General features: G+C 33.7%; 1 protein-coding gene across 1 annotated transcript in view; it reads left to right on the top strand.

Annotated features, from left to right (window-relative positions):
* LOC128635715 (phospholipase A and acyltransferase 4) overlaps positions 1-13277 on the top strand; it is a 43045-nt gene extending 29768 nt beyond the window's left edge. The window contains exon 4 of the mRNA XM_053688840.1: positions 10999-13277. Coding sequence (XP_053544815.1) covers positions 10999-11154 — 156 coding nt within the window. The 3' untranslated portion in view covers positions 11155-13277. The remainder of the gene's footprint in view (positions 1-10998) is intronic.
* The last annotated feature ends 501 nt before the right edge of the window (positions 13278-13778 follow it).

Raw genomic sequence — 13778 nt, 5'->3', positions numbered from 1 at the left:
TTTGTTATGCTGCTGCTGATCACAAGCTGATAATCTTATTATTATTACAGGGAGTGCAGAATTATTAGGCAAGTTGTATTTTTGAGGATTAATTTTATTATTGAACAACAACCATGTTCTCAATGAACCCAAAAAACTCATTAATATCAAAGCTGAATAGTTTTGGAAGTAGTTTTTAGTTTGTTTTTAGTTATAGCTATTTTAGGGGGATATCTGTGTGTGCAGATGACTATTACTGTGCATAATTATTAGGCAACTTAACAAAAAACAAATATATACCCATTTCAATTATTTATTTTTACCAGTGAAACCAATATAACATCTCAACATTCACAAATATACATTTCTGACATTCAAAAACAACACAAAAACAAATCAGTGACAATATAGCCACCTTTCTTTGCAAGGACACTCAAAAGCCTGCCATCCATGGATTCTGTCAGTGTTTTGATCTGTTCACCATCAACATTGCGTGCAGCAGCAACCACAGCCTCCCAGACACTGTTCAGAGAGGTGTTCTGTTTTCCCTCCTTGTAAATCTCACATTTGATGATGGACCACAGGTTCTCAATGGGGTTCAGATCAGGTGAACAAGGAGGCCATGTCATTAGATTTTCTTCTTTTATACCCTTTCTTGCCAGCCACGCTGTGGAGTACTTGGACGCGTGTGATGGAGCATTGTCCTGCATGAAAATCATGTTTTTCTTGAAGGATGCAGACTTCTTCCTGTACCACTGCTTGAAGAAGGTGTCTTCCAGAAACTGGCAGTAGGACTGGGAGTTGAGCTTGACTCCATCCTCAACCCGAAAAGGCCCCACAAGCTCATCCCAAACCAGTACTCGACCTCCACCTTGCTGGCGTCTGAGTCGGACTGGAGCTCTCTGCCCTTTACCAATCCAGCCACGGGCCCATCCATCTGGCCCATCAAGACTCACTCTCATTTCATCAGTCCATAAAACCTTAGAAAAATCAGTCTTGAGATATTTCTTGGCCCAGTCTTGACGTTTCAGCTTGTGTGTCTTGTTCAGTGGTGGTCGTCTTTCAGCCTTTCTTACCTTGGCCATGTCTCTGAGTATTGCACACCTTGTGCTTTTGGGCACTCCAGTGATGTTGCAGCTCTGAAATATGGCCAAACTGGTGGCAAGTGGCATCTTGGCAGCTGCACGCTTGACTTTTCTCAGTTCATGGGCAGTTATTTTGCGCCTTGGTTTTTCCACACGCTTCTTGCGACCCTGTTGACTATTTTGAATGAAACGCTTGATTGTTCGATGATCACGCTTCAGAAGCTTTGCAATTTTAAGAGTGCTGCATCCCTCTGCAAGATATCTCACTATTTTTGACTTTTCTGAGCCTGTCAAGTCCTTCTTTTGACCCATTTTGCCAAAGGAAAGGAAGTTGCCTAATAATTATGCACACCTGATATAGGGTGTTGATGTCATTAGACCACACCCCTTCTCATTACAGAGATGCACATCACCTAATATGCTTAATTGGTAGTAGGCTTTCGAGCCTATACACCTTGGAGTAAGACAACATGCATAAAGAGGATGATGTGGTCAAAATACTAATTTGCCTAATAATTCTGCACACAGTGTATGTTTGTATTTACGTACCAGCTGTAAATGAGTGTGTGTTTGTTATACTGATGATCACTAGCTGATAATTTATTAATATGTTTGTTTGTATTTAGGTACCAGCTGTAAATGAGTGTGTGTTTGTTATACTGATGATCACTAGCTGATAATTTATTATTATGTTTGTTTGTATTTAGGTACCAGCTGTAAATGAGTGTGTGTTTGTTATGCTGCTGCTGATTACTAGCTGATAATTTATTAATATGTTTGTTTGTATTTAGGTATCAGCTGTGAATGAGTGTGTGTTTGTTATGCTGCTGATCACTAGCTGATAATCTTATTATTATTATGTTTGTATTTAGGTACCAGCTGTGAATGAGTGTGTGTTTGTTATGCTGCTGATCACTAGCTGATAATCTTATTATTAGTATGTTTGTATTTAGGTACCAGCTGTAAATGAGAGTGTTTGTTATACTGCTGATCACAAGCTGATAATCTTATTATTATGTTTGTTTGTATTTAGGTACCAGCTGTAAATGAGTGTGTGTTTGTTATGCTGCTGATCACTATCTGATAATCTTATTATTATTATGTTTGTATTTAGGTACCAGCTGTAAACGAGTGTGTGTTTGTTATGCTGCTGCTGATCACTAGCTGATAATTTATTAATATGTTTGTTTGTATTTAGGTACCAGCAGTAAATGAGTGTGTGTTTGTTATACTGATGATCACTAGCTGATAATTTATTATTATGTTTGTTTGTATTTAGGTACCAGCTGTAAATGAGTGTGTGTTTGTTATGCTGCTGCTGATTACTAGCTGATAATTTATTAATATGTTTGTTTGTATTTAGGTATCAGATGTGAATGAGTGTGTGTTTGTTATGCTGCTGATCACTAGCTGATAATCTTATTATTATTATGTTTGTATTTAGGTACCAGCTGTGAATGAGTGTGTGTTTGTTATGCTGCTGATCACTAGCTGATAATCTTATTATTAGTATGTTTGTATTTAGGTACCAGCTGTAAATGAGTGTGTGTTTGTTATGCTGCTGATCACTATCTGATAATCTTATTATTAGTATGTTTGTATTTAGGTACCAGCTGTAAATGAGTGTGCTTGTTATACTGCTGATCACAAGCTGATAATCTTATTATTATGTTTGTTTGTATTTAGGTACCAGCTGTAAATGAGTGTGTGTTTGTTATGCTGCTGATCACTAGCTGATAATCTTATTATTATTATGTTTGTATTTAGGTACCAGCTGTAAATGAGTGTGTGTTTGTTATGCTGCTGATCACAAGCTGATAATTTATTAATATGTTTGTTTGTATTTAGGTACCAGCTGTAAATGAGTGTGTGTTTGTTATGCTGCTGATCACTAGCTGATAATTTATTAATATGTTTGTTTGTATTTAGGTATCAGATGTGAATGAGTGTGTGTTTGTTATGCTGCTGATCACTAGCTGATAATCTTATTATTATTATGTTTGTATTTAGGTACCAGCTGTAAATGAGTGTGTGTTTGTTATGCTGCTGCTGATCACAAGCTGATAATCTTATTATTATTATGTTTGTATTTAGGTACCAGCTGTAAATGAGTGTGTGTTTGTTATGCTGCTGCTGATCATTAGCTGATAATTTATTAATATGTTTGTTTGTATTTAGGTACCAGCTGTAAATGAGTGTGTGTTTGTTATGCTGCTGCTGATCACTAGCTGATAATTTATTAATATGTTTGTTTGTATTTAGGTACCAGCTGTAAATGAGTGTGTTTGTTATGCTGCTGATCACAAGCTGATAATCTTATTATTATGTTTGTTAGTATTTAGGTACCAGCTGTAAATGAGTGTGTGTTTGTTATGCTGCTGATCACTAGCTGATAATCTTATTATTATGTTTGTTTGTATTTAGGTACCAGCTGTAAATGAGTGTGTGTTTGTTATGCTGCTGCTGATCACAAGCTGATAATCTTATTATTATTATGTTTGTATTTAGGTACCAGCTGTAAATGAGTGTGTGTTTGTTATGCTGCTGCTGATCACAAGCTGATAATCTTATTATTATTATGTTTGTATTTACGTACCAGCTGTAAATGAGTGTGTGTTTGTTATACTGATGATCACTAGCTGATAATTTATTATTATGTTTGTTTGTATTTAGGTACCAGCTGTAAATGAGTGTGTGTTTGTTATGCTGCTGCTGATCACTAGCTGAAAATTTATTAATATGTTTGTTTGTATTTAGGTACCAGCTGTAAATGAGTGTGTGTTTGTTATGCTGCTGATCACTAGCTGATAATTTATTAATATGTTTGTTTGTATTTAGGTACCAGCTGTAAATGAGTGTGTTTGTTATGCTGCTGATCACAAGCTGATAATCTTATTATTATGTTTGTTTGTATTTAGGTACCAGCTGTAAATGAGTGTGTGTTTGTTATGCTGCTGATCACTAGCTGATAATCTTATTATTATGTTTGTTTGTATTTAGGTACCAGCTGTAAATGAGTGTGTGTTTGTTATGCTGCTGCTGATCACTAGCTGATAATTTATTAATATGTTTGTTTGTATTTAGGTATCAGCTGTGAATGAGTGTGTGTTTGTTATGCTGCTGATCACTAGCTGATAATCTTATTATTATTATTATGTTTGTATTTAGGTATCAGCTGTAAATGAGTGTGTGTTTGTTATGCTGCTGATCACTAGCTGATAATCTTATTATTATTATGTTTGTATTTAGGTACCAGCTGTAAATGAGTGTGTTTGTTATACTGCTGATCACAAGCTGATAATCTTATTATTATGTTTGTTTGTATTTAGGTACCAGCTGTAAATGAGTGTGTGTTTGTTATGCTGCTGATCACTAGCTGATAATCTTATTATTATATTTGTTTGTATTTAGGTACCAGCTGTAAATGAGTGTGTGTTTGTTATGCTGCTGCTGATCACTAGCTGATAATTTATTAATATGTTTGTTTGTATTTAGGTACCAGCTGTAAATGAGTGTGTGTTTTTTATGCTGCTGAGCTGATCACTAGCTGATAATTTATTAATATGTTTGTATTTACGTACCAGTTGTAAATGAGTGTGTGTTTGTTATGCTGCTGATCACTAGCTGATAATTTATTAATATGTTTGTTTGTATTTAGGTACCAGCTGTAAACGAGTGTGTGTTTGTTATGCTGCTGATCACTAGCTGATAATTTATTAATATGTTTGTTTGTATTTACGTACCAGCTGTAAATGAGTGTGTGTTTGTTATGCTGCTGCTGATCACAAGCTGATAATTTATTAATATGTTTGTTTGTATTTAGGTACCAGCTGTAAATGAGTGTGTGTTTTTTATGCTGCTGAGCTGATCACTAGCTGATAATTTATTAATATGTTTGTATTTACGTACCAGTTGTAAATGAGTGTGTGTTTGTTATGCTGCTGATCACTAGCTGATAATTTATTAATATGTTTGTTTGTATTTAGGTACCAGCTGTAAACGAGTGTGTGTTTGTTATGCTGCTGATCACTAGCTGATAATTTATTAATATGTTTGTTTGTATTTACGTACCAGCTGTAAATGAGTGTGTGTTTGTTATGCTGCTGATCACAAGCTGATAAGTTATTAATATGTTTGTTTGTATTTAGGTACCAGCTGTAAATGAGTGTGTGTTTGTTATGCTGCTGATCACTAGCTGATAATTTATTAATAAGTGTTTGTTTGTATTTAGGTACCAGCTGTAAATGAGTGTGTGTTTGTTATGCTGCTGATCACTAGCTGATAATTTATTAATATGTTTGTTTGTATTTAGGTACCAGCTGTAAATGAGTGTGTGTTTGTTATGCTGCTGATCACTAGCTGATAATTTATTAATATGTTTGTATTTATGTACCAGCTGTAAATGAGTGTGTGTTTGTTATGCTGCTGCTGATCACTAGCTGATAATTTATTAATATGTTTGTATTTACGTACCAGCTGCAAATGAGTGTGTGTTTGTTATGCTGCTGCTGATCACTAGCTGATAATTTATTAATATGTTTGTATTTAGGTACCAGCTGTAAATGAGTGTGTGTTTGTTATGCTGCTGATCACTAGCTGATAATTTATTAATATGTTTGTATTTAGGTACCAGCTGTAAATGAGTGTGTGTTTGTTATGCTGCTGATCAATAGCTGGTAATTTATTAATGTGTTTGTTTGTATTTAGTTACCAGCTGTAAATGAGTGTGTGTTTGTTATGCTGCTGCTGATCACTAGCTGATAATTTATTAATATGTTTGTTTGTATTTACGTACCAGCTGTAAATGAGTGTGTGTTTGTTATGCTGCTGATCACTAGCTGATAATTTATTAATATGTTTGTTTGTATTTAGGTACCAGCTGTAAATGAGTGTGTGTTTGTTATGCTGCTGATCACTAGCTGATAATTTATTAATATGTTTGTTTGTATTTAGGTACCAGCTGTAAATGAGTGTGTGTTTGTTATGCTGCTGCTGATCACTAGCTGATAATTTATTAATATGTTTGTATTTAGGTACCAGCTGTAAATGAGTGTGTGTTTGTTATGCTGCTGATCACTAGCTGATAATTTATTAATATGTTTGTATTTAGGTACCAGCTGTAAATGAGTGGGTGTTTGTTATGCTGCTGATCACTAGCTGATAATTTATTAATATGTTTGTATTTAGGTACCAGCTGTAAATGAGTGTGTGTTTGTTATGCTGCTGATCACTAGCTGATAATTTATTAATATGTTTGTATTTACGTACCAGTTGTAAATGATTGTGTGTTTGTTATGCTGCTGATCACTAGCTGATAATTTATTAATATGTTTGTATTTAGGTACCAGCTGTAAATGAGTGTGTGTTTGTTATGCTGCTGATCACAAGCTGATAAGTTATTAATATGTTTGTTTGTATTTAGGTACCAGCTGTAAATGAGTGTGTGTTTGTTATGCTGCTGATCACTAGCTGATAATTTATTAATAAGTGTTTGTTTGTATTTAGGTACCAGCTGTAAATGAGTGTGTGTTTGTTATGCTGCTGATCACTAGCTGATAATTTATTAATATGTTTGTTTGTATTTAGGTACCAGCTGTAAATGAGTGTGTGTTTGTTATGCTGCTGATCACTAGCTGATAATTTATTAATATGTTTGTATTTATGTACCAGCTGTAAATGAGTGTGTGTTTGTTATGCTGCTGCTGATCACTAGCTGATAATTTATTAATATGTTTGTATTTACGTACCAGCTGTAAATGAGTGTGTGTTTGTTATGCTGCTGCTGATCACTAGCTGATAATTTATTAATATGTTTGTATTTAGGTACCAGCTGTAAATGAGTGTGTGTTTGTTATGCTGCTGATCACTAGCTGATAATTTATTAATATGTTTGTATTTAGGTACCAGCTGTAAATGAGTGTGTGTTTGTTATGCTGCTGATCAATAGCTGGTAATTTATTAATGTGTTTGTTTGTATTTAGTTACCAGCTGTAAATGAGTGTGTGTTTGTTATGCTGCTGCTGATCACTAGCTGATAATTTATTAATATGTTTGTTTGTATTTACGTACCAGCTGTAAATGAGTGTGTGTTTGTTATGCTGCTGATCACTAGCTGATAATTTATTAATATGTTTGTTTGTATTTAGGTACCAGCTGTAAATGAGTGTGTGTTTGTTATGCTGCTGATCACTAGCTGATAATTTATTAATATGTTTGTTTGTATTTAGGTACCAGCTGTAAATGAGTGTGTGTTTGTTATGCTGCTGCTGATCACTAGCTGATAATTTATTAATATGTTTGTATTTAGGTACCAGCTGTAAATGAGTGTGTGTTTGTTATGCTGCTGATCACTAGCTGATAATTTATTAATATGTTTGTATTTAGGTACCAGCTGTAAATGAGTGTGTGTTTGTTATGCTGCTGATCACTAGCTGATAATTTATTAATATGTTTGTATTTAGGTACCAGCTGTAAATGAGTGTGTGTTTGTTATGCTGCTGATCACTAGCTGATAATTTATTAATATGTTTGTATTTACGTACCAGTTGTAAATGATTGTGTGTTTGTTATGCTGCTGATCACTAGCTGATAATTTATTAATATGTTTGTATTTAGGTACCAGCTGTAAATGAGTGTGTGTTTGTTATGCTGCTGATCAATAGCTGATAATTTATTAATGTGTTTGTTTGTATTTAGGTACCAGCTGTAAATGAGTGTGTGTTTGTTATGCTGCTGCTGATCACTAGCTGATAATTTATTAATATGTTTGTTTGTATTTACGTACCAGCTGTAAATGAGTGTGTGTTTGTTATGCTGCTGCTGATCACTAGCTGATAATTTATTAATATGTTTGTTTGTATTTAGGTACCAGCTGTAAATGAGTGTGTGTTTGTTATGCTGCTGCTGATCACTAGCTGATAATTTATTAATATGTTTGTATTTAGGTACCAGCTGTAAATGAGTGTGTGTTTGTTATGCTGCTGATCACTAGCTGATAATTTATTAATATGTTTGTTTGTATTTAGGTACCAGCTGCAAATGAGTGTGTTTGTTATGCTGCTGATCACAAGCTGATAATGTATTAATAAGTGTTTGTTTGTATTTAGATATCAGCTGTAAATGAGTATGTTTGTTATGCTGCTGATCACAAGCTGATAATTTATTAATATGTTTGTTTGTATTTAGGTAACAGCTGTACATGAGTGTGTGTTTGTTATGCTGCTGATCACTAGCTGATAATCTTATTATTAAGTTTGTATTTACGTACCAGCTGTAAATGAGTGTGTTTGTTATGCTGCTGATCACTAGCTGATAATTTATTAATAAGTGTTTGTTTGTATTTATATAGCAGCTGTTAAAGAGTGTGTGTTTGTTATGCTGCTGATCACAAGCTGATAATTTATTAATATGTTTGTTTGTATTTAGGTACCAGCTGTAAATGAGTGTGTGTTTGTTATGCTGCTGATCACTAGCTGATAATTTATTAATATGTTTGTTTGTATTTAGGTACCAGCTGTAAATGAGTGTGTTTGTTATGCTGCTGATCACTAGCTGATAATTTATTAATATGTTTGTTTGTATTTACGTACCAGCTGTAAATGAGTGTGTGTTTGTTATGCTGCTGATCACAAGCTGATAATTTATAAATACGTGTTTGTTTGTATTTAGGTACCAGCTGTAAATAAGTGTGTTTGTTATGCTGCTGATCACTAGCTGATAATTTATTAATATGTTTGTTTGTATTTAGGTACCAGCTGTAAATGAGTGTGTTTGTTATGCTGCTGATCACAAGCTGATAATTTATTAATAAGTGTTTGTTTGTATTTAGGTACCAGCTGTAAATGAGTGTGTGTTTGTTATGCTGCTGATCACTAGCTGATAATTTATTAATATGTTTGTATTTAGGTACCAGCTGTAAATGAGTGTGTGTTTGTTATGCTGCTGATCACTAGCTGATAATTTATTAATATGTTTGTTTGTATTTAGGTACCAGCTGTAAATGAGTGTGTTTGTTATGCTGCTGATCACTAGCTGATAATTTATTAATATGTTTGTTTGTATTTAGGTACCAGCTGTAAATGAGTGTGTTTGTTATGCTGCTGATCACTAGCTGATAATTTATTAATATGTTTGTTTGTATTTAGGTACCAGCTGTAAATGAGTGTGTGTTTGTTATGCTGCTGATCACAAGCTGATAATTTATAAATAAGTGTTTGTTTGTATTTAGGTACCAGCTGTAAATGAGTGTGTTTGTTATGCTGCTGATCACAAGCTGATAATTTATTAATAAGTGTTTGTTTGTATTTAGGTACCAGCTGTAAATGAGTGTGTTTGTTATGCTGCTGATCACTAGCTGATAATTTATTAATATGTTTGTTTGTATTTAGGCACCAGCTGTAAATGAGTGTGTGTTTGTTATGCTGCTGATCACTAGCTGATAATTTATTAATATGTTTGTTTGTATTTAGGTACCAGCTGTAAATGAGTGTGTGTTTGTTATGCTGCTGATCACTAGCTGATAATTTATTAATATGTTTGTTTGTATTTACGTACCAGCTGTAAATGAGTGTGTGTTTGTTATGCTGCTGATCACTAGCTGATAATTTATTAATATGTTTGTATTTAGTTACCAGCTGTAAATGAGTGTGTGTTTGTTATGCTGCTGATCACTAGCTGATAATTTATTAATATGTTTGTATTTAGTTACCAGCTGTAAATGAGTGTGTGTTTGTTATGCTGCTGATCACTAGCTGATAATTTATTTATATCTGTTTGTATTTAGGTACCAGCTGTAAATGAGTGTGTGTTTGTTATGCTGCTGATTACTAGCTGATAATTTATTAATATGTTTGTTTGTATTTAGGTACCAGCTGTAAATGAGTGTGTGTTTGTTATGCTGCTGATCACAAGCTGATAATTTATTAATAAGTGTTTGTTTGTATTTAGGTACCAGCTGTAAATGAGTGTGTGTTTGTTATGCTTCTGATCACTAGCTGATAATCTTATTATTATGTCTGTTTGTATTTAGGTACCAGCTGTAAATGAGTGTGTGTTTGTTATGCTGCTGATCACTAGCTAATAATTTATTAATATGTTTGTTTGTATTTAGGTATCAGCTGTAAACGAGTGTGTGTTTGTTATGCTGCTGATCACTAGCTGATAATTTATTAATAAGTGTTTGTTTGTATTTAGGTACCAGCTGTAAATGAGTGTGAGTTTGTTATGCTGCTGATCACTAGCTGATAATTTATTAATATGTTTGTTTGTATTTAGGTACCAGCTGTAAATGAGTGTGTGTTTGTTATGCTGCTGCTGATCACAAGCTGATAATTTATTAATATGTTTGTTTGTATTTAGGTACCAGCTGTAAATGAGTGTGTGTTTGTTATGCTGCTGCTGATCACAAGCTGATAATTTATTATTATTATGTTTGTATTTAGGTACCAGCTGTAAATGAGTGTGTGTTTGTTATGCTGCTGCTGATCATTAGCTGATAATTTATTATTATGTTTGTTTGTATTTAGGTACCAGCTGTAAATGAGTGTGTGTTTGTTATGCTGCTGATCACTAGCTGATAATCTTATTATTATGTTTGTTTGTATTTAGGTACCAGCTGTAAATGAGTGTGTGTTTGTTATGCTGCTGCTGATCATTAGCTGATAATTTATTATTATATTTGTTTGTATTTAGGTACCAGCTGTAAATGAGTGTGTGTTTGTTATGCTGCTGATCACTAGCTGATAATCTTATTATTATGTTTGTTTGTATTTAGGTACCAGCTGTAAATGAGTGTGTGTTTGTTATGCTGCTGATCACTAGCTGATAATTTATTAATATGTTTGTTTGTATTTAGGTACCAGCTGTAAATGAGTGTGTGTTTGTTATGCTGCTGATCACTAGCTGATAATTTATTAATATGTTTGTTTGTATTTAGGTATCAGCTGTAAACGAGTGTGAGTTTCCGGGAATATCTGGGGCACCTTCCTCTTCAGGATCAGCGGCTGTTTGGGGACCTTTAGAATCTGCAGCAGAAGTTGTAACAAGGGCAGTTGCATATTCAATAGCTCAGCTTGGGAGACATTTCCATTGAGTTGTATATGATTTTGCGCGATGCGGCGAAATAAAACAAACTGCTATCGGAAGGTAAACGTATCCCTTAGAAAATAATAGAAGCGGAAAAGCACAAACTTAAGCCAGGTTTCCAGTGAATGTGCAAACAGGTAAAACACAGCTGGAGGCTGCCGTTAAAGTCTCAGATATTACAGAACGTTCCGCCAGGTGTAAAAGAGGAAACATTCGCTTGTTGAGATCTTGCAAACAATGCAAACGTATCTCTTGTTATTGCTTTATGTAATATTTAGTGCTGTCATGGGCAGGTTGGAGTTATGTTCTTAATTATATTTAATTATGTACTAATATGTATGTATATAAAAATATAATCAAGCACATAACTACAACTAGATCTATGCCTGGGGCAGCACTAAATATTACTATTAAAAATACATTTAAAAATAAATTACCACAAAAAAAGGGTTAATTTAAAATAAATTCTTTAAAGGGAATGTAAACTTTCAAAAATGAGTGCCCGGTTTTTAAAAATACTATTAAAACAGGGGCACTTTCATTCATGAAAGTTTACATTTCACCCGTTTTCTTTAAATACTTTTCTTTTTGACGCCGCTCCAGCGCATGACCAGCCCGTCGCAAGCCTTTTCATACATCAGCAATGACAATTCCGGCATCCTCCAATCACGGCTTCCCCCAGGGAAAGCATTGCCTGAGGCAACGCTGTGATTGAAGGAAGCCGGTTTCGTTATTGCTGGGTAAGTTAACCATGAAGAAGCAGGCGGGGGCATCGGCGATCCGGCGTTTCAGAAGAAAAAGTTAAGTATTTTTAAAATCCGGTGCAATGTTAATATTCATAAATGAACGTGCCCTGTTTTTAATAGTTTTTTTCAAAACCGGACACTTTCATATGAAAATTGACATTCACTTTAAATTCTTTGATTAGTTATTAGGCTGTAAAAAATTACCCCTTACACTGTAACAAACGACTGTGTCTTTCCCTCTCTAGCCAATCACTGGGAAGGAGTGCAGGTGCTAACATTCATTTTAATAATCTAAGGTTGGGTTACCATAGCAACGAACTTGTTATGGTGTGATGTCAGGTGGAAGCGTTAACACAACGTTAAAGGGACATGAAACCCAAAATTTTTCTTTAATGATTTTGACAGAACATTCAATTTTAAACAAGTTTCCAATTTACTTATATTATTTAATTTGCTTCCTTCTCTTGTAATCTTTTTCAGAAATGTTTATTTAAGAAACCTCAGGAGCAGCAAAGAACCTAGCTTCTATCTTCTGATTGGTGGCTGCATATATCTACTGATTGTGATTGGCTCACCCATGTGCTCAGTTAGAAACCAGTAGTGATTGCTGCTCCTTCAACAAATAATACCAAGAGAATGAAGCAAATTTGATATTAGAAGTAAATTGGAAAGTTGTTTAAGATTGTTTGTTCTACCTAAATCATGAGATACATTTTTGGGTTTTATATCCCTTTACCTGACACATACACGAAAGTATTTACATGGAAACCTGGCGCTAAAATGGAGCCATAAACCACTTGTAGCTGGCGGCAACTTCATTATCTCACGGCCCTTGCTTTATTCAGGATACGATCTACAATTAATACATTTTTATATCACGGATTTTGTGCTACTTATGCTGGGCGCATTGGTTCTGGACAGTGGTTTGGAGTTTTTCAAGCTTGAATTTGCCAAAGTGTTTCTGCAATAATCTTGTAACCGTCTTATGTGATGATTTTTCGCTCTGGAGTTTGCTTAATTTTGTTATTTTGTTAGCTGTAACCTGATAGTTATAGAAATAGCCAACTTTACACTTGAATGTTTTTTTATTTAAATTGTTTATTGACTGAATTGTTATTATTTAGAGCTGATTATCTTCTGTTTGAAAATTGTTATTATTTAGAGCTGATTATCTTCTGTTTGAGAATTGTTATTATTTAGAGCTGATTATCTTCTGTTTGAGAATTGTTATTATTTAGAGCTGATTATCTTCTGTTTGAGAATTGTTATTATTTAGAGCTGATTATCTTCTGTTTGAGAATTGTTAATATTTAGAGCTGATTATCTTCTGTTTGAGAATTGTTATTATTTAGAGCTGATTATCTTCTGTTTGAGAATTGTTATTATTTAGAGCTGATTATCTTCTGTTTGAGAATTGTTATTATTTAGAGCTGATTATCTTCTGTTTGAGAATTGTTATTATTTAGAGCTAATTATCTTCTATTTGAGAATTGTTATTATTTAGAGCTGATTATCTTCTGTTTGAGAATTGTTATTATTTAGAGCTGATTATCTTCTGTTTGAGAATTGTTAATATTTAGAGCTGATTATCTTCTGTTTGAGAATTGTTAATATTTAGAGCTGATTATCTTCTGTTTGAGAATTGTTATTATTTAGAGCTGATTATCTTCTGTTTGAGAATTGTTATTATTTAGAGCTGATTATCTTCTGTTTGAGAATTGTTAATATTTAGAGCTGATTATCTTCTGTTTGAGAATTGTTAATATTTAGAGCTGATTATCTTCTGTTTGAGAATTGTTATTATTTAGAGCTGATTATCTTCTGTTTGAGAATTGTTAATATTTAGAGCTGATTATCTTCTGTTTGAGAATTGTTATTATTTAGA

Source organism: Bombina bombina, chromosome 7 (assembly GCF_027579735.1).
Source record: "Bombina bombina isolate aBomBom1 chromosome 7, aBomBom1.pri, whole genome shotgun sequence".
Taxonomy (NCBI): domain Eukaryota; kingdom Metazoa; phylum Chordata; class Amphibia; order Anura; family Bombinatoridae; genus Bombina; species Bombina bombina.
This window is presented reverse-complemented; position numbering and strand designations above follow the sequence as displayed.